At 39.4% G+C, this 19,804-nt stretch overlaps 1 protein-coding gene and 1 long non-coding RNA gene across 3 annotated transcripts; one reads left to right on the top strand and one right to left on the bottom strand.

Annotated features, from left to right (window-relative positions):
- The first annotated feature begins 105 nt into the window (after positions 1-105).
- Positions 106-17,113, top strand: LOC123033273 (acyl-coenzyme A thioesterase 9, mitochondrial-like). Of its 2 annotated transcripts, none has more exons than XM_044449796.1 (10): positions 106-730; positions 1,415-1,518; positions 3,104-3,177; positions 6,107-6,174; positions 8,541-8,652; positions 11,857-11,947; positions 13,714-13,799; positions 14,914-15,001; positions 15,287-15,325; positions 16,162-16,192. In XM_044449796.1, exons 1-9 carry the CDS (start codon positions 532-534, stop codon positions 15,293-15,295), a joined length of 831 nt encoding a protein of 276 aa, XP_044305731.1. In that variant the 5' UTR covers positions 106-531; the 3' UTR covers positions 15,296-15,325; positions 16,162-16,192. The 2 variants fall into 2 exon arrangements, with proteins under 2 accessions (XP_044305731.1, XP_044305728.1); XM_044449793.1 differs by having other exon boundaries at positions 109-730; positions 15,175-15,325; positions 16,162-17,113.
- Positions 17,114-18,910: 1,797 nt separating this feature from the next.
- On the bottom strand, positions 18,911-19,785 carry LOC123033274. Its single transcript, XR_006416594.1, has 2 exons — positions 19,145-19,785; positions 18,911-19,018 (listed from the first exon to the last, which is right to left on the bottom strand). It is a non-coding gene; the product is annotated as an uncharacterized LOC123033274 (long non-coding RNA).
- Positions 19,786-19,804: the final 19 nt, after the last annotated feature.

Raw genomic sequence — 19,804 nt, 5'->3', positions numbered from 1 at the left:
AGAGAGAGAGAGAGAGAGAGAGAGAGAGAGAGAGAGAGAGAGAGAGAGAGAGATTTTCAAGGGGGAGTGCAGCTGTTGTGGGGAAAGGCTAACTGTCCATTCTCCGTATGCCTCAGCATTCCCACTGGTTTGCTGCCCCATTTCTGTCTGCATAGCAATTAAACTTAGGGGAAAAAACTGTTTTTCCATTGGAAGGATATGGGACAAGCTGTGAATTAATTGTTTGTTTGTTTTTAAGATTGTTTGGGCCTGAAAATACTGACATGACTTTGCCTCCTGTGAAATTTAAATGCATTCTAATAATCATTTCTACTTTTGCATATGTAAATTATAAATCAACAAGTACATTTTATGCAGATTTATGTCCTATATACCTGGGCCATAAACCTCATTAAATGCTTAGCAACATGTCTGATACTAAATGCACGTGTTTAGAACCATCTCCAAAATCCAGAAGGTTTGCTGTTTGTAACCTCTGCAGTGCATCTGTTTGTGCTCTTTATCTGACAAATTGAATCAATTGTGAATGGGATGTTTCATGAACTTTCTGTGCTTGCTGGTACTCTTAAGAAAACTTTTGATGGCACAAAGACCTCATCTTTGCAGAGAATCATTAATGCAGCACCTCTTTATTGTTTTTCTACAGTTCTCATTTGTTATACTCACACAAAACAAGAAGGGACTCAGAAATCTCCTTTATCAATCGTTACAGCATTGGTGGATAAAATTGGTACAGTGTTGTTTCATTTATTAATAGTTTAATGCCTTTATTGGGAGTATATACTGTGTTGGGTGACAGTAGGAAGACTGCCCTTAATTCTGACCCAGATATTAGAGGGAAGGGCAGCAAAAAACTACACCCCTTTCCAAGAGTTCAATAAATATTAAGGTACATTTGTTGCCAAAATGACATCTGTGCATCCTTTCTCTCTGTAATATTTGCTCAGGGAAACATGTTGTGTAATATAATTGTCATTCCCTGCTTGCACTCCCAGCCTGGCACCCCCAGAAGCAGTCAGTAATGTAGACAGGGCAGGAAAACATGCTTAAATATTAAATGTCGAGCTTAAAATCTGTTAGGCATTATACAAGATTACAAAATGCTTTTCCAACATGTAGCTGATGGTAAAACAGGGATGGCAGATGGGTCAGCAGGGACCAGAACTGTGTGAACCTTGTGTGCATCCTTCATTTTCCAGTTGTTCTGTAGTGTGCCATAGCGAAACAGTAGAAAGTCATCCTCACAGGGGAAGGCAACCTGATGCTCTCCAGATGTTTTGGACTACTGCATCCATCAGCTTCTGCCTGCATGGTCAATAGTAACTGATTATGGGAGTTGTACAAAACATGTTGTCTAGTCCCGGCCTAAAGAATCCAGATGTAGCTTCTGTGTTGGTGTCTTGTATGCTTTCAGGGTTGTGGGAGCAGCACATTCATCCCGATCTTGATATCAAGTTCACTGGAAATGTTTCATGGGTAGGAAAAACATCCATGGAAGTGAAGATGCACATGCTTCAGGTTAGTTAATGAGTGCTGTTTGTACCCTCTGCTATTCTTAGAAACATAGAAACAGAGCAAGTCAGAAGGGGTCTCCCAGGCCATCTAGTCTGACCTCCGGCACCAGCCAGCTCCGCATTGCTGTCCCTAATTCTTCTCTTAGCTTTTGCTGGTTCTGTAGTCTGTCTAGCTTCTGTAACATGGTGTTCAAATGGCTGGGTACTGGAGTATGGCGGTCTGAAAGCCAAGCCAAGGAAGGCTTTCAGAGGTGAAACTGTGCATCTGTGAGTTTTACTTGATCCTCAGCTCCTGATATATGGTGGTCATAATTTCTTACGCTACCATAAATAAGAAACTAACTTGCAGCTACACAATTAGGATAATGTACATTTTTGGCTGCAATTTGGCTGGCTGTTTCCCTTGTTTGGTATGTTGCTTATACATTTTGTATTGTTCATCAACTGAACAGTCATTTTCTATGTTTTACAAATACACGAACTAGAATAGTCATACAAATTTGCTCTGTATAGCCTTGGATCCAGATTTAGCAGTATGCAAGGGGGTAGGTCAAAGTGGACTCCACTGTCCCCTCCTCACCACAGCCGGCTTTTCAGCCCAGTGGAAACGCTACACTGAGGGTTGCAGTGCTGAGTGGCAGGGGGAAATCTCTCCAGAATTAGGTGGAGGCACCTTGCATGAGTCCCTTCTGTCCCTGGAAGGCATATGCGGGATCCAACCCATAATTCCCAGGAACTTTTATCCCATTCATTATTCATATGAAAACCACAATTATGCACAGCAAAGGAAAAGTTACAGTGGCATTTTTAGAGTTACCTAATATTTCATATTTTTTGTCTTTTGCTGTTTTCTTTTGTCTACTGTTAGTCCCTTTGGACTTTCTTTTGGAGGAAAAAGCAGAGTGCTGACTGAAATCAAAAGAAAGTTCACTTTCACTGATCCTTGTTGTAATCTTGGACAGTCTCTCCTTAAGCAGTTTTTATTTTCAGATACAGATGTTTGATCTTTCAGGCATGTGAGATCAGGGCTCTTGTGTAAGAGGAATGTATTCTATAGAATTAAATAGAACCCATAAGAGTAGCTCTATCTGTGGTGACAGTTACCAGCATATGGTGTCCTAATGGTAGAGTTGTTATAGGACAGTTTTGGTCCAGGATTTCAGAAATGGTGATGTAAGGAAGCATCAGGCATCCCCAGATGTTGTTGGGCTACAGTTCCCATCAGCCTTAGCCAGTGAAATCAATGGCAAGGGATGATGGGAGTTGTTGTCTTGTGACATCTGGAAGTTCCTGGATTGTCTGTCAATGTAATAATAAGGGGCGTTTCAGCTCACATTTGTTATCATTTGCAATTTTAACTATAAATTGTGAAAGATTTGTAATTCATCGCTATAAAAACTAAAGTATATGTGAATACTGAAGCAATGCTTTTAATGAAATGGGTGCTGGCCTTTTTCCATTTTATTCCTATGCAGAGGTTCATGGAGTTTCAAACCAACATGAAGCCAAAACACCAAGATCTTCATTGGAATCAGTAGAAACTGAATAACTTGTTAAGCAGTATTTTCCTCCTTTTAATTTTCTTTCAGTTACTTAATGGTGTCTATTGCCCCGTGTTAGATGCAACTTTTGTCATGGTGGCCCGAGATCCAGAAAATAAAAGGTAATGTTTCGAGCAAGCCATTGGAAATAGTTCACAGGTGGAATAATCTTTTGGTGGTAGAGGAGGAAAGGGAAAAAACATGGAGGTAGAACGTTTATGCATAAATAAGGAGAATGCAGAGAGGCTTCATTTAAATATATTAATCCTAGAAGGCTGTAGGATGTAAAAAGTACTTTTTGTCATATCCATGACTTCCAGGTGATCAAGACATAAGCAAGGCTCTTGCCTTCTTTCAGGCTTAAAAAACCCCACAAGCCAGAGACAGGCAATGTGGTGCCCCTGAACTCTTTACTTGGTGTCCACAAAGACACGCCTTTCTTTCTAATTAACTTTTTGAAATGTTTTAATATTTTCTTACTGGCAGCTAGACTTGCATCAAAGCAAAGTGGGAGCATCCAGCTACTCCTCTTGTAATGTCCCATGAATGCCTCCTGGCACGTTCCTTGTCCTATGTGATTAGCCATGCTCATCCATGGCAGCCATTTTATGGTTGTTCCCCGGACAGCTGCTAAAATGCCAAATGTGCTCACAGGCTTCAAAGGTTGTTGTGACCCATTTTCTGTGAATGTGATTCTATTCTGGCTTAGAGCAGTAAACCGAATTAGTGCATCACATGCCAAATGGACTGGAACGTGATCAGAAATTTTCTGTAGTAATTAGATATACTCTAATTTCTCTGCGGTGGTGCCCAGTCTATGGAATGTGCTCCCCAGAGAGGTCCACCTGGCGCCGTCATTATTTGTTTTTCGGCGCCAGGCGAAGACCTTTTTATTCAAACATCATTTTAATTGCTAATATTATTTCCTTATTTTATTCTTTGGCCAGGGCGACTTATTTTATATTGTAAATTCATTTTATATTTTTAATGTATTATATTTTCATGTTTTGTGAGCCGCCCTGGGGCTTCGGCGAATGGGGCGTCATAGAAATTTTCTAAATAAATAAATAAATAAATAAGGAAGGCCTGAAACAAGAGCAACAATAAATCTTAAATTGTAAATGTCTAGTTCCCGAACAGAGAAGTGCTATTGTTGCATGGTCAAGCAGTTTGTAGGGGCATTGAAAAAAGCCCCTACAGTATTGGCATCCTTTTCCCCTTTGGATTTAGCCCACAAGAAATTATAGCAAATGTTTTGCCTTATCCACACCACAGACTCCATATCAATTTTTTTGAAAAGTATCTAGGCATATGGAGGGAGAACAGAGTTTTTGCAACTTGCCTGGTAAATTGCCAGAAGTAGCTTTTGAAAGTCCAGGTCTGAGAAAGAATCAGGCCTATAGGATTTTCGAATGAGTGGGGCTTTTTGGTGGGGAGGGGCAGTGTGAAAGGGCTATAACTATCTCAATTATACTTCCATATAGGATGTTCTCTGAGACATGTGGGTAGCCATGAGAATAAAGTGGGTGGTATTGTCCTTCCAATTCTTGATTCCTTAAAGCAGATTATTAAGAAGCACCCTTCTCCCCTTTGTTATCACTTAAGGGTGTTTCCTACTTCCTGCTTCCTTACTCCTGTGCTTAAAGTCTGAGCCCAATTCTTGGGAAGTGGCCAGAAAATGGCTTCACTTGCTGGCCATTGTAAAAGGGGGGACAGTCGGACAGCAACTTCAGAGATGCATGTGGATCTCACAGTCACATCTGGCCATTCCCATGTTGTAATGATGTGATCCTGCACATCTTTTGCAGCTAATTCATTATAAGAGTTTTCAGGACATGATGGGGAAAAGTACCAATAAAAGCTACTTTTTAATGTATAATAAATAGTATAATAAATTGATAGTTTTTGCATGTACAAAAGTATATTTTTATAGTTTAGAATGTGTTCAAGGTTGGATTGTACAATATAATGCTTTGCATGAGCACCTAAGATACAAAATAAATTATGTGTACATATGGAGATTTGAAGTAGACCGGGCATCTGTTAAGCATGGAGTTAGCAGCCTGGAATCCCTGGGACCCCACTGACCCCTGCAACTCCTTTGCTAACCACTGGCATTCCCTCCCTCCCAACTGAGGTGTGTGTTATTTAAATTCTTTTAATCTTGGACTAGAAAGCAAAATGCCCACGTCCAACTGCTCTACCCTTTCTCTTTAGAGAAGTGCCTCTGGGCCCATGTGGGCCCATTCGTCATTCTGGAGAAAGAAAGAAAGAGGGTCAGGTGACTCCCACCAAAAAATATTTTTAAAAATGAAACAGAATGAAATGAAAAGCTTGCTACATAGTTTGCTGTGGGGGATGGGGCAGGGGAGCAGTGGGAGCTTATTGGGTGGCTTGCAGTAAGATCTGAGAGGATAAGAAAGCAAGGAGGAATGTGGATATATTTTGGTGTGTGTGTGTGTTGGTGATGGGAAGAGAATGGGTGAAACAATGGGTGAATGATTCTTGTGTGCTAGGAGAGTGAGATCTTGAATGAGAGAGGAAACTGTGGGTTCAAAGGTACGGCTTTTTATTTTGAGACTCATAGCTTGCCTTTGCCTTTTGTTCAATGGTTCTTGGCAAGTTACTTGTTTCTTAGACTCACCAGTTTGCCTTTCTGTGAAATGGGGTGGCCTCACACAGCCCAGCTGCCATTTTGTTAATGAGCACCCCTTCCATGGCAGCCCATTTGTCATGGCACCATCAATACCTTCTTAGATTTCAGATGTGCCCTCTGGTCCAGAAAGATCTGGGGACCAATGACAAGCTATGGTAGTCTCCCTAGGCTATTCTGTTCAGCTCACCATCTTTTCAGGTTAAATAAAGTATATATTCTGAGTGAACATAAGTAAATGCTGCTGTCTTAAAAAACCACTTAAGCAGGCACATGCATGCTCGTTTACTAAAACAGAAATCATATATGCAGTGGTGGAGCCAAAGGGAGAGCCTCCTTGTTCATTTCTTCTTTTATAAAGCATATTGGTCTAAATATATTTTTGTGTGTCTCCATAGGCCAGCGTTTGTGAATCCATTGATTCTTGAAACTCCAGAGGAAGAAAACATATTCAAGGAAGGAGAACGTATGTAATGAATACCATTTGATACTGGGTGTATTTACAGTTGTGGTTTGCTTGAAGTTAGAAACAAGTGGTATTTTTAATAGAAAGTGATCAGAAAGTAACATGATGTATGCATCTCTAGAATTTTTGTTCCACATGTTTGCTCATAAAATTCAGGCTTTGAGAGTTCCATCCTTCTCTGGAGTATACATATTTTAATATGATGTGGAAATGCCAAATGAATGTCAAAATAAGGAATTTAATTTTCCTTGTTGTCTTGTTACAAACCTGCCATCTGTTTATTCTGTTTAAACCACGGGTTCTCAGACTTTTTGAATAGGGGCCAAATTGAAAGGCTGCGGTAACTGTCGCAGGCCGGTGGGGTGGGGGTGCCTGGGAGTGCGGGCTGGTGAGGTGCCGTCAGGCGCGCACGAGGTGGCTTGGTGACTCGCTCCCTCAGAAATCTCCCAGCGAGTCCAAAACCATCTCCGAGTGAACAAGCCAACACCTCCCCACCCGTGCAGCAAGTGTGCACAAGGGCAGGGAACGGCGGTACAGGCCGGATGGAAGGCCATAGTTTGAGGACCCATGGTTTAAACTATCCACACCTCAGTATGTTGGCAGCTCAAGGGGAAATGCTAGATCAGGGATGGAAAACCAATGTAGACTGGATGATTCCCTATCCTGATCTCTGTGGGCTTCGTGGAGGGGTCGTCCAGTGTCCCCTGCATGATGTCACTGAGTGTGGTCCAGCCAGTGTACTTCACTCCCTGGCCAAAATGCTGATGGAGCCTCTATCTGACTTTGCTGCATTTTGGTTTCCCAATTAAGGAATTTCTGTGCATAATAAAGCCAGGCAGGATTAATATACTTTGATCCATCAAAGGAACAAAGGGGATTCATTTGATTTTGCTTCACTAAGCAGGTTATATTGGTAGTCACTAATCTGAATTGCCTTGTATTTAACCTTGAGGAATTTTAGTAGCGTCATTTCTTATATTAAGGGATGTTGTTTTAAAGCTAGCCAACAACACTGTGTTAGTGTTTTCTTTTTTATTTCTTTACTTGCAGTATTTAGAATCTAAATATTGTTTAGTAAAGTGTCTTTAAGTTGTGCCATAGAAAATCTTCCAAAGCAAAATTCTAGAGGCTATTTTGCTTATACTTTATTTAATTTTATATAGGAATGATAAACTAGATGTGCTATTAGGAGGCATTTAGCTTGTTTGCTTGTAGTTTTGCATTATATTTATTACATTACCTGCACTTCAGTGTATTTATTATTATATTTATATTCTGTCATTTTTCCTTTCAAGGAACTTGAGGTGGCTTAAATAATTCTTCTCCTTTCAAACTTATCACAGCCTGTGAGGTAGTTTAGATGGAGAGTGTGTGACTGGTCCAAAGTTACCCAGTTAGTTCCATAGCTGAGTGGAGACTAGAACTCAGATTGCCTGAGTCCCAGTCCTGCACTCTTAACCACTGACACCACACTGGCTTTTTTAGCTGACAAGTAGCAGTGAAATATCCTGTAGAATTTTGCTTTGGAAGATTTTAAAGACAATGCATTCAGAGAAGTAAAACAAGAAACACTAACACAATGTACTGAAAGCATCTCTGAGAGATACCTCTCAACTAATTTTTGTATAATTTTGTATGTTTTTGTTTTTGTTGTGAGCCGCTCCGAGGCTTTGTTGCGATGGGGGCAGCATAGAAATGTTTTAAATAAATAATAAATAAACTAATGTTTGAAAATAATGTATCTGTAAATGGCTTCCTACACAGATGAACTTATGTTGATAGCTATAAAATATCTTTGAATATTTAGTTTTGAACATGTGTTTGTATCATTTAAACCTATTGGACAATATACAACTGTGTTATTCCATTAGTGCAAATAATGTTGCGCCAAGAGAAGTGAGGTTCTGAACTATGCACGAGAGGAGGCTCCAACTAAAGTTACATTTCTGTTAAGTGTAGCTGCATGAGTACTTGTGCATTATGCTTGTGCAGGCTACTGTGCAACCAATAGTGCACTACATTTGTGTGACCTGTTGCACAAGTGCTTGAGCAAGCAGCTTCACATTACGCATTATGCACCCAGAGACTACTCCCATATTGCTGTTGATTTTAACTTAATGCTGTCTCTTCAGTGAATAAGGTAAGCAATAGGCACCACCTTTTTTTCCTGATATGGTTTACATTTTCTAAATGTAAGCACCCAATATTGCCCATTCCGGATTCGTTGAACTGCAGCTCCCAACATCCATAGCCAGTAGTGCATCATTATCTGCTGACATAAAAGGGGTTGGATATTGCTGTGGGAGGTGATTTAAACCCATTAACTTTTTATTGCTTTTATGTTCTATTTTTCATGTATTGATTAGTGAACAAGGTCAGAAGAATTGATTCCTCTCGGGCCTCCTTGCTAAAAATGGCTCCTACTGCAGATGAAAGAAACATTATCCACAACTTATTCCTTAATACACTGGACTCAAGGTAGACACTGGAATGGTTAATGCTTACGATGATTGCTTAGAGTATTTCTGATTTTGCATTTTTTAAAGGTGACAAGTGATCATTCTTATTCTCAGTTATTTGTCCTCACTTATAGAAGATTTGCTGTTCCATATTCGTGCCAAAGTTATACCATGTAATAATTGCAAAGGAATTAGCATAGTTCAAACTTTCCCAACTTTCCATCTTATATGCCAGGACAGGGAACCTCCAAGGTTCCAGGGGGCAGTTTGCCCCATATGTTCCCCAAGTGTAATTATTGCCACCACATTGCTGCTAAAACACCCCATCCCCCGCACTAAAACAAGCCCCACTGGGGAGAGGGGTGGATTTCTTGTTTTAATGTATAATTGGACTCTTGGAAGCCCTTGGGGAGTACAGATTTTAATTAAAACAAGATATGTGGCCCCTGGATGCCTTGTTTTAAAGTGAAAATGTGCCTGCACTCAGCTTTTGGCAGCAATTTGTTGAAGTGAAGTTACAGAAATTTCCAGCAGGCCACAAGTAGTCCACCTGTTGTACATTCCCGCTGTGTACTAATGGCAAACACAACTCTTTGAGTGTAGCTAGTCAAAACAGTGCCATCCAAGCACAAGAGGAGAGTATTACTAGAGTAAACCCAAAAGCTTGCAGAAATGCAAAGAAACTTTTGAACAAATTAAAGGGCAACCAGTGGGAAGCAAACATGCTCAGTGGCCATAGAAAGTTGAATGGCTTGAGAAGGACACCCCTCCCACACAAAGAAACTGAGGGTAAAGGGGAATGGAATAGTGTCCTGGAAGAGGGCATGGTTGGCTGGAACTCTGAATGAGATCCCTCCACACTGCAGGTCCTGCATATGTAAATGTAAGAGCCAAAGGCCTATCTAATCCAGAATTCAGTTTCTCATAGTGGCTAACTGGGTGGTGCTGGGAAACTAGACACAGGAAATGTGTCCCTAGTAAATAGTGGTGTAGTCGTTAAGAGCATGGGACTGGGACTCAGGCGATCTGGGTTCTAGTCCCCACTCAGCCATGGAGCCAACTGGGTGACTTTGGGCCAGTCACAGACTCTCAGCCCAACCTACCTCACAGGGTTGTTGTGGGGATAAGATGGAGGAGGAGAGATGATGTAAGCTGCCTTGAGCCCTTTGTAGGAAAAAGGCAGGAAATAAATCGCAATATAAATAAATAAAAATAAATAAATACAGCCCCCATAACTCACTGAGAGGCATATTCTTTACTGGTTTGTTCAATTGCCTTTTAAAACCATGTAAAGCAATAGTCATCAGCATTTCTTCTGCCAGCAAATTCCATAACTGAACACAGCTATCATGAGCTTCCTAAAGATGCAGGAAAAAACCCAACACATTCAGGCTTCCTCTAATAGAGTAAACCCCCGTCCCATCCTCCAAAAGAAAAAGAAAAAAAAAGGGAACAAGCAAAGAAAATGGACAGGTAGTTTGCTCATAGTCACTTGTTTTCATGTTGTGTTTTTGATAAAACGAAATAGCCTCGACTGCTCAGTTCTGAAGTGTGTGTTAACGTTTCATAGAAGAGAACCAGAAAAACTATGAAAAAATGGAGGCTGCCTAACACTGTCAACAGATGCCTAGATGGGGCTGCCCTTGTGACTCAAGGCCAAACACATTAATTATGTGAATGAAATTGATTTCATATCTAATTAAGATACATGTAAAGTTAATTGTTCTGTTGTTATTTCTCCTCCTCATGCCACATGCAGAAGTGACTGCCGGAACTAAGGGAATCTGCAATGCATGACCTCAAGGTTTTCCCTAATCCTGGGTTTTGAAAGTGCTGGAGAAACGGACATTAATATGCAGCATCAGGGAAGATTTATGAAGTTTATTTTTATGACCCTTGTCTCTCCTCTCCTCTAAGCAGTGCTGGACAGCAAACATATGGCCATGCTATTTATTTTCACAAATGTCTCTGGGAGAGGAGGGATGAAGCCAAGATCACCCAAGTAGCTTCCCTGCTAAAACCAGTTAGCACTCCTAAGATATTGCCTTTCTGCAATTAGCTAAGATGGCATTAAAATGGGGTGTGGGCACACAACATTGAATATTCCTTTATTTATTTATTACATTTGTATTATACATATAAAGGTGTTCAGAGCCACATAAATGATTTCCCTTCCTTTTTATCTTCTCAGCGGTCCTCTAAGGCAAGTTAGGCTATGAGGTAGTAGCTGGGTCCTCTTCTAGTGATTTTCATGGCTGAGCGGGGATTTGAACTTGGCTCTTTGTGGTCCTAGTCTGACATTCTAGTCACTACACCCCAGTGGGTCTTAAGAGTTCTCACAGCCATCCACTGGACCAACTCACAGAGAAGCTACTCAAGAGGAAATAACTCATTGTTCTGCCAGTGAGGAAGCCATAAAAACAACTTTCTTTATCTTCAGAGAGCCAGTCTTTCATTGAAAAGCAGAGGAGCCTTCTGAAGCCTTCATAGCACTTTGTCCAGTCTGGACAAACTGGAGAAACAGTTGCATTTCATTAAGAAATGGCCATACATGGCCATGTCACAAGTCACATATTGAAAAATATGGGAAGAGAGATGCAGAAAGTAATGGAAGTCTAGCAGTTCAGAGATGTCATTTGGATGCTCCATAATGAACAGCACGTGGTAGTTCCAGAGAAAAGGATGAGTATAGAAGTGTCCTCAGTGAATTTCTTGGCTACTAATCAGGATCCAGGCTTTTCCAGTCTAAGCACATTATTTTATTCCCTGTTTGGGCATTCATTCCTGCATGGAGAGAGTTGAGCTGGAGGAGAAATGTACGTGGCGCTCACTCCCAGTTTCTGTCTGGAGAGGGAGATGGAATGATTTCAGTCTTGTTAGGCTGGGGTGGGAAACACAAGGTTCACTTGACCTATTTTGCACCCTCTTCCACCTTTTTGCTGCTGCTACTAACATTGCTGTGGCAAAAAAAGAAGAAAAAAAGAAAGAACAGCTTGAAAAAGGTGCCTTGTTTCTGTACCTAGTAGTGCATTTCTGTTTCTGAACAAGGGTATTTTCCTGTGCACCTGGTTTTCAAACAATGTCACCACTTTTTTTTTCAATTTTAGCAACAGAGGCAGGGCAGGGATGGTTCTCTGAAGCCCTGAAGTTAGGCAAAAGCTTGCTTGGTAACACTAGGATGATGCCTGTCCTTCACCATCTGAACTCTCCTCTCTTTTCATAGAACGGTGAGTTTTCGTAGTCGCTTGTTGCCACCCAACTCCATGTGGATGGAAGATACAAAATTGAAGAGTTTGGAGATTTGCCATCCTCAGGTATTTGCAGAGCTGCATCAGGGGCAAATATATGAGTTAGGCTCTTTTTGCTCTTGGTAAATAGATATTCGTCTCCTGATCCAAGGTGATGGTTTCTGTAATAGATATTTTGCAGTTCAAATTGCAACTTTGATGTAGGAGAGAAGCTTTGATAATTGTTCATGATCAAGCAATTTGTCCCAAGGTCTCTTCAGAAGTCAGTTTATTCTTTAATCTTATTTGATATGTTTTATGCCTGCATTATTCTAAAGTTATTTCTACCTGAGGAAGTCCACAAATCATATCATATAAGCATTACTGGTTGGTTGCTTCTAGCAACATAATGGCAGAAACACTCAAATGTCTTCTAATATCATTTGACATATTAAGAAATAACTTTTTTCTTTTCTGCATCCTTTTGTCTTCCCAGTTTTGTGTCAATGTGAATTATGGCCTTGAAGAGACTGGACCACCTGTGCCCCAAAATTTACTGAATGGGTCCAGCTTTTGTCTGGCCTTAGTAAAAGCCATGGCATACATGCAAGGCAGCTGCATTGTGCTGTAGCAACCCATTCAGATAGGCTCCAGTGAGGCTCCCCAGTTGGGCTGTATGCTTTGCAGTCTAGCAACCAAAAAGCAAAGCTTGGTCATTGTTGGAATCTGTAAAATAGCTCCTGTGTACTGGTATGTGCTTTGAACATACTGACAGGATCAATTGTGTGTCTGCGCATGATGCATATCTATCTATCTATCTATCTATCTATCTATCTATCTATCTATCTATCGATCAGTTTATCGCATTTGTATGCTGCCCCATAGCCGGAGGTTCTTTGGGTGGCTCACAGTGCAGTATATATAAAATAGAAATAAAAATAAATAACAACAGCATGCACATACCCCTGCATACTTTTTATTGTTAGCATAACTATTTGGTCCGAGTCTCATTGATCACTGAGTCTGTCTGCTGTAAAGACAGTTGTTCTCTTTCATAATGCAGTGTATTTTAGGATTGGGCCATGAGTCAAATTTCCTCATGGTTTAAACAGGAAAGCAGTATATACATTCTATAATGTAATGAAGTAGTAGTGGTAGTAGTTGCACCAGTAGTAAAAATACCACTATGAACATAGACATTTAGGGTTGTAACTTACAGTGCCAGAAAATACAATGTAGCTAGAATTGTTTTCTTTCTTAATAATAAGAATCAATATTTAGTGGTTCTGCAACTTCCACTGTGAGCCATTTCTTTATTATTTTTCAGTCAGTATTAAGGATATTAATCACACACTCCCCTTCAATCTTACCTGGCACCACAATTTAAAAGCTCCCAAAGGGGTGCAAATATCTCTGAAAGTTTAGTTGACAAAATTCCACAATTAAAGCAATCCATTTGAAACACACCAGCCTAAAACCATACATTTAAAAAGTAGAACCAACAAAGACAGAGGCACATATGTGGAGGAGGGATAAAATCTGGAGCACTCACAAAATCAACCCTTGAGTTGTACATAGAGATACGACCAGAGATGTTATTGTAGGTTTTTCATTCCTGTTCTAGAAAATAACATATGCTGCTGCTATCCTGGCCAAGTTGGTTAATGTGCCTGCAGGCCATAAGCTGGGATTGCAGGTTTTATGCTTTTGGGTCTAATGTTTTTCTAGCTGTGTGAACTGCTGCTAATTACTTGTTTTATCCACACTTTGGTGGAGAACTGGAAATGAAGACAGCTTTTTAGGCAGAATGTTCTAAGTAAGTGTATAATAATTGTTTGTGTTTCTGAAAATAGGAACGTAACATTTTCAACAGAATCTTTGGGGGATTTCTCATGAGAAAGGCATATGAACTTGGATGGGCTTGTGCCTACAGCTATGGGTAGGTTGTAAACCAGCAATATGTATGACCCCTTCCAGCAAGTTTTATAGTCTGGAGGAGAGGCTTACCTGGTTGTCTTCCCAGGTTTCCTCTTCTCTTTGGTTTGGTTGTTAAGAACTGCCCTACCTGTTCATGCTGTACAAAGTGTGCAAGGAGCAGACTGCACAGGGACCCAGGAAGTTATTTGCTTTACAGATCCCTATTAGTGATGCATGCAATGATCTTTCGGCCAATTTGATAAGACCTGGCTTGTAGAGGGTACATGAGTGAAAGCTCAGACTGTGAAAACACTGGAATGGTATGCCAAAATTGGTTCTAGATTGGTGCAATGCAGTATCAAGGCTCACTTAATGCTGTTTGTCAAGTGGCAATGGATGTGGATAATAGCTTCAGGTTTGCAAAGTGCACACACAATTACAGATGGCATGACTCTGCAGTAATTGAGATTTTATGCTAATTCTCGACTGTCAGCCCTCTGAGGAATAAGCCAATTTTGTTGGCCATCTTAATACATTTCTTTCCAGCTTTTTCTGAGTAGTGTCAGCTTGTCCATGGATACTACCTTAACATTCAAGACTGTGGCAGTTTTTCACAAGTAGTACTGTCAAGTTGGTCAAGTTGAGAAGAATATGACATTCCATATTGTATTTCATACTGTTCTGTAATCACACCTGTCTGCAGCCTGATTGCTATGTTAATATGTATTTCCCATAGTGTATGTGTTGTGAAATCAGCCCCTCATAAGGAGTATTCTGAGGTGATTTTAGCTCTGTGAAATAATAAAGCCTTTATACTGTGTATGTATGTCCTTGTACAATAAAAACATTTGAAGATGAGTTGGAATTTAGGAAAAGCTCAGCAGGAGCTGATGAGCCTTTGGCTATACAAGATGGTGATTTTGATGCTTTTAGCATGGTTTCTATCATCTAAGCCTGAAAATCAGTAGTATAGGAATTTGTGAAATGTTCCTCACTGAGCTTCTATTTCATGGTATTAATTTCTACTTGGAATCCCAGGAAATACCTATAATGTTGCTGTAATTCCTAATTTTGTATGTAATTTAGAATGCAGAAATTCTCTCATCACCTTAAAAATGTATATTTTTGTTCTCCAGAAATATCAGGCCTTATGTGGTAGCCGTAGATGATATTATGTTTCAAAAACCAGTTGAAATTGGATCATTATTACTACTTTCTTCTCAGGTAATAGCTTTGTTTTATCAAGCGTTTTATAGACTGTATCAGTATAAATCACTGAAATCACTCTGACAGTGAGCATGTCCCAACCTCCATTTTCAAACATAAAATGTCATGTCTGCTTTGTTCACCTTTGAATTTGCAAACCCAGTAACTTTTTCATCCAAATGTTTTTACAGGTATGCTATACTGAAAAAAATTACATCCAGGTTCGGGTGCACAGTGAGGTTTATGATCCAGATACCAGAGTACACCATACCACAAATGTCTTCCATTTCACTTTTATGTTAGATAAGGTGATACCAGATGTTGTCCCCAAGACATATGGTGGTGAGTAGCTATTTGGATGCCCCATTGCAACTCTGTGTGTAACATGGTGTGATGAGTTTCAGTGTTTTGTGAAAGTAATGGCTTGGTTGGTTCATATGCCCAGCAGGAATTCACTTTGGTAGTTTATGCCTCCCTATATATATATTCCCTTTCCCCTCTCTCTCCACCTGGGTTCATTTATCTAGCCTAGGGAACAGTAGTTATGATATAGTATGCATTCAGTTTTTAGTGCTCCTGTAGTTTAAATACTATTTGCATTTAGGTCAGTGGTTCGTATTCCATTTTTAGTATCTTAAAATATTGGTCTGTCTACTTCTTTACTCTCCATTTTCTTCATAGGAACTCTCCTAAATGAAAGAAGGAATTACTTAAGTATTCTTAACAATAATGAATATTGAGTAGCATGTGCTTTATCTTAACTCTGGGAGCAACCATATGAAAACCATATGACCATATGTGAAAACCATGTGAAAGCCAGTGGAGTGTCGTGGTTAAGAGTGTTGGACTGGGACTTGGTGGATCTAGGTTGTTTTTCCTATTCAACCAACAAGTTCACTGGTTGGCTTTGGGCCAGTCATTGACTTTCAGCCTAACCAAGTTCACAAAGTTGTTGTAAGGGTAAAATAGCAAGGAGGAAGACAGCCTAAGTTGCCTTGAGTTGCTTGTAAATAAAAGTTAGGATATAAATATAATAAATCTGAATAAATGAAAAGTAAAGAAACCCGTGAAATGTCAACTAGCTGACCATATTGAGGTGCTTGAACAGTGTCATTATATATGCCTTTAGTTCAAGAAGTATTGCAACAGATGCCCTGATGCTCTGCTTTTCATTTCAGAATCGATGCTGTATTTGGATGGGAAGCGGCATTTTGATTCAGCTATGAAAGAAGACAGTGCATAATAAGAGCACAGCACCATAGCAAAATGCTACATTTGGAAAGAGGTTTACTTCAGGCATGCTGCTTACCAGAAGGAGATGAGAGAACATTTTTACTCTTAAAATAGTATCATGAAAGCAGAATCCTCCAAAGCACAGGTTTCTATCCAAATTTTGTTACTACTTTTTATGCAGGTTAATTTGTTATTTACTGTATTGTAGGTTAATTTATTTATTATATTTTATGCATGCCTTCCTTTTGTGCAAAAGAATTAATATAGTACTGTAACCATCACAAGTCATTGGCAAAATGAAGAAAGGTAATTCCATGAAACTAGCAGTGAAAGTCATCAAATACGAAGGTGGATGAAATCTTCCAGTTTTTTTGGTTCAGAGGAGGTATCTCCATTGAACTTAATTTACGTTTGCCTTTAAGCATTTACTACCACTGACTTGTAGAGGCTTACAGGTCAATTCAGATGCATTAAGGCCTTTATGCTGCCTTATGTAGCATCTCATCCATGGGGTGTCCATTCTAAAAGAGATGATAAAAGCTCCTCTAAGGTTAAAGGCCTTCATGACCCTGATGGCACATATTTCTACCAATCCCCTGACTTGTGGTAGGACTGTAAATGTTGCTCCATAGCTTAAAACCAACAAACAGACAGACAGACAAACTGTGTGAGTAGCTGTTGCCTGGGCCAAATCCAGATCGGGTCAGACAGGAATTTTTTCGAAGGAACTATAGGCAGGTATGGCTGCCACAGAAAGTTTATTGCAACTTTCTCAAACTAAGCAAGAACGTCTCATGAATTCAGTCTTTGATGCACTCTCAGCCAGATACAAAAACACTTTACTGAAAATGTGTATATTTTACATTTTATATATACAATAAATATAAGTGTGTATGCTACTGAAACAATGTATCTGTTCCTGTCAGTTACACTTTCTACAAGAATATTTTGTCTGTTTTTAAGTTCTGTGTTCACATAGATATGTATTTGGTTTAGATGATGCTTTTCAGATTATCTTCCAACAAAATGTGAGCTTCTTGGGGTTTTCATTGAGAAAATTAGCAATGGAAAACTTCCATGAAAACCAGCTCTTTCCTATCCCTCCTGATCTTTCCTACAGTGTGAACTTGCAGTGAATAAAGATTGGTTTTAGGTTGATTCAGAAGTGTCAGCAGTGACATGCAATAGGGACAGGCCATTTGGGAGCAATGTTCTACAGTGTATCATCTGGAGGGAAGCCTTTTCAGTCCATTTCCAGGAGACCCTCTTCATCCTGTCCATACGTAGAAAGGTCCTATGAGGCTCCATTTGCAAATGGCTACTCAGATCTAGCTGAAATCCAATCTAAGTTGCTGTGTGTGGAGATTATGAATTCTTTTCCAAGCAATAAAGGTATTAGGCAGTGGGTCTTGTGTCCTGGTGAGTAGGCTGCAGTCACCTTTGTCTGCAGTTACTGCCAGTTACTCAGTACCTTCATAACCTCAAGGTCTGTGTATAGCTGACGTTGGATATCCTTAATGATCATCTGGATCTATCTGTTGACTAGGTGGGTCATTGAGAACATTATTTAAACAAGTGCATTTGCTTTGACTTGGCTTGCTGCTATTTGAGAGTGCAGTTTAATATTGCATCCTGTTTTGATTTTTAAGGGTATAAGTCATTTGTGAACCATACAATTCAGTGATCATATTCTCCCTTACTCTACACTTTTATTCTGCAAAAATGCCTACATTGCATGTCAGGTTCACTGCATATCTGTGCCACAAGGGAACCAACTGGAACACTTTTCTGTATTTCCATTCTTGTTTACTGTAAGTCATCTTGAGAACTTTATTAGTGGGAATTACATAAATATTGTAAAATTAGTAAAGTTCATTAGACTGTGTTGGGCAGACTATGCTTGGCAGGATTGTTTAAAAGCTAGCTGTATCTTGAAGTTTGCATTAGTTAGGGTACTTTTCCTTAGCTGTAGCACTTCTGACACTGAAAAGGCAACTCCCCCTGGTGAAAATTTGCAGCATAGCCATGCCTCAAAGGAGACATGCTCTGAGAATAGGCAGCTATGACAACTGTATAAATCTAGTATTACAATGCAGTGTTTGGTATTTAGTTTATTGATTTCTGGTTGTTAGCTAGCCTGAATAATTGAACTGAGTAGGCTCTGAAATTCATCTAACATAATTAAAAACATGTTCACTATGAAGGAAATGTATAGAATCAATGAAATTTACTTTGCATTATTTCTTTCAATAACAACAGTATGCAATAGTATGCATAACAATACTATGCAATAACAACAGTATCCAATAATCAATTCTGAAATCAATTTTCACCTTGCCCGATGCACCTTCTAAGCATCAAAGGAACTGGATGCTTCAGAAACCGCCCACGCTATATCTCTATCTCTCTTTATATTTATTTCTGTGTGTTAGCTCTCATGGGTCTCACTGTAATCACAGAATATTGAAAGGGTGAATTATTGAATCTGATCATACAATACAGGCCGAATAATTCCCTGAAATGTGAAACTTAGTTTCTTGAGATTGAAAATTTTATCTGCTGAAGTAAAAATGACAAAATGACAAACGTGCTTTACCATCTTAGTGCCATCATTCTACTTAGGGAGAACCCCTCAACCCCACTCACACAGATCAAATGTCATTAGGATTCTTGCACAAATAAACACTCTTGCAATTATCAAAATCAAAACTTTATTGGCAGCTTCTTAGTTGTATATTTAGAAGAAAGAAGTCAATTCACTTTATTAAAATACTTCATTTTTCCTGCAGGATCTGGAATTATCTATATAAGGAAAAAATACGTTATTGAAACCCAAACAAATCTTATTTTTGCTATATAACTATGTTATATAAAGTGAAATAAGGCCAGCACTGATTAATTAGCCTCATCAACCCTGTGATTATTTACCTGCATTACCATCAGTATTCAAGTGGCCAAGTACACTTACAGCTCTTCTTTTGACCACCACATTCTCATAGAATCTTCAGGTTTGATCTAAACACATGCAGAAGGCATGACTACATTAATGCACTTTCGGTGTGTGTTTATTGTTTACTTTGTATCTATTAATTTATTCCTAAGAGGTTTTATTTTGCCTTTTTCAAAAATGGGAGAAGGAATTCTAGACAGTTAAAAGGGTTCCTGAAGGTTTGATAAAGCTACCTTTAATTGTGCTCTCAATTAAGAGGCTCAAACTGTACATTAAAAAACTAACTGTCCCTTACATTTGTTCCTATTAAGAACTCCTCTTCTAATACAAGCAGGTGTTACATCATTTTAAGTTGGATCAAATGGGAGTGATTGACTAATGCAAACTGCAACCATTTAAACTTGTTCTAGTCAGAGCTGACTGAAGGGGAAAAAAACCTACACAAGTGATAGGGATTTAAAGGGGCACATACATGGGCACTAAGCACATACTGTTGCTCTGACAATAGTATTTAAACAAATTAAAAGCCATCCATTAAATTTCAGTATGAAAAAATGCTACTGGAATCAGAGCAAGAATGCCATATATTAATATAACAAAGATTTGGTTCAAGTATCACCATAAATGTAAGCAACCTG

Source organism: Varanus komodoensis, unplaced genomic scaffold, assembly GCF_004798865.1.
Source record: "Varanus komodoensis strain SLA01 unplaced genomic scaffold, ASM479886v1 scaffold606, whole genome shotgun sequence".
Taxonomy (NCBI): Eukaryota; Metazoa; Chordata; class Lepidosauria; order Squamata; family Varanidae; genus Varanus; species Varanus komodoensis.
The sequence above is the reverse complement of the archived record's forward strand: the minus strand, read 5'-3'. Positions and strand labels throughout refer to the sequence as shown.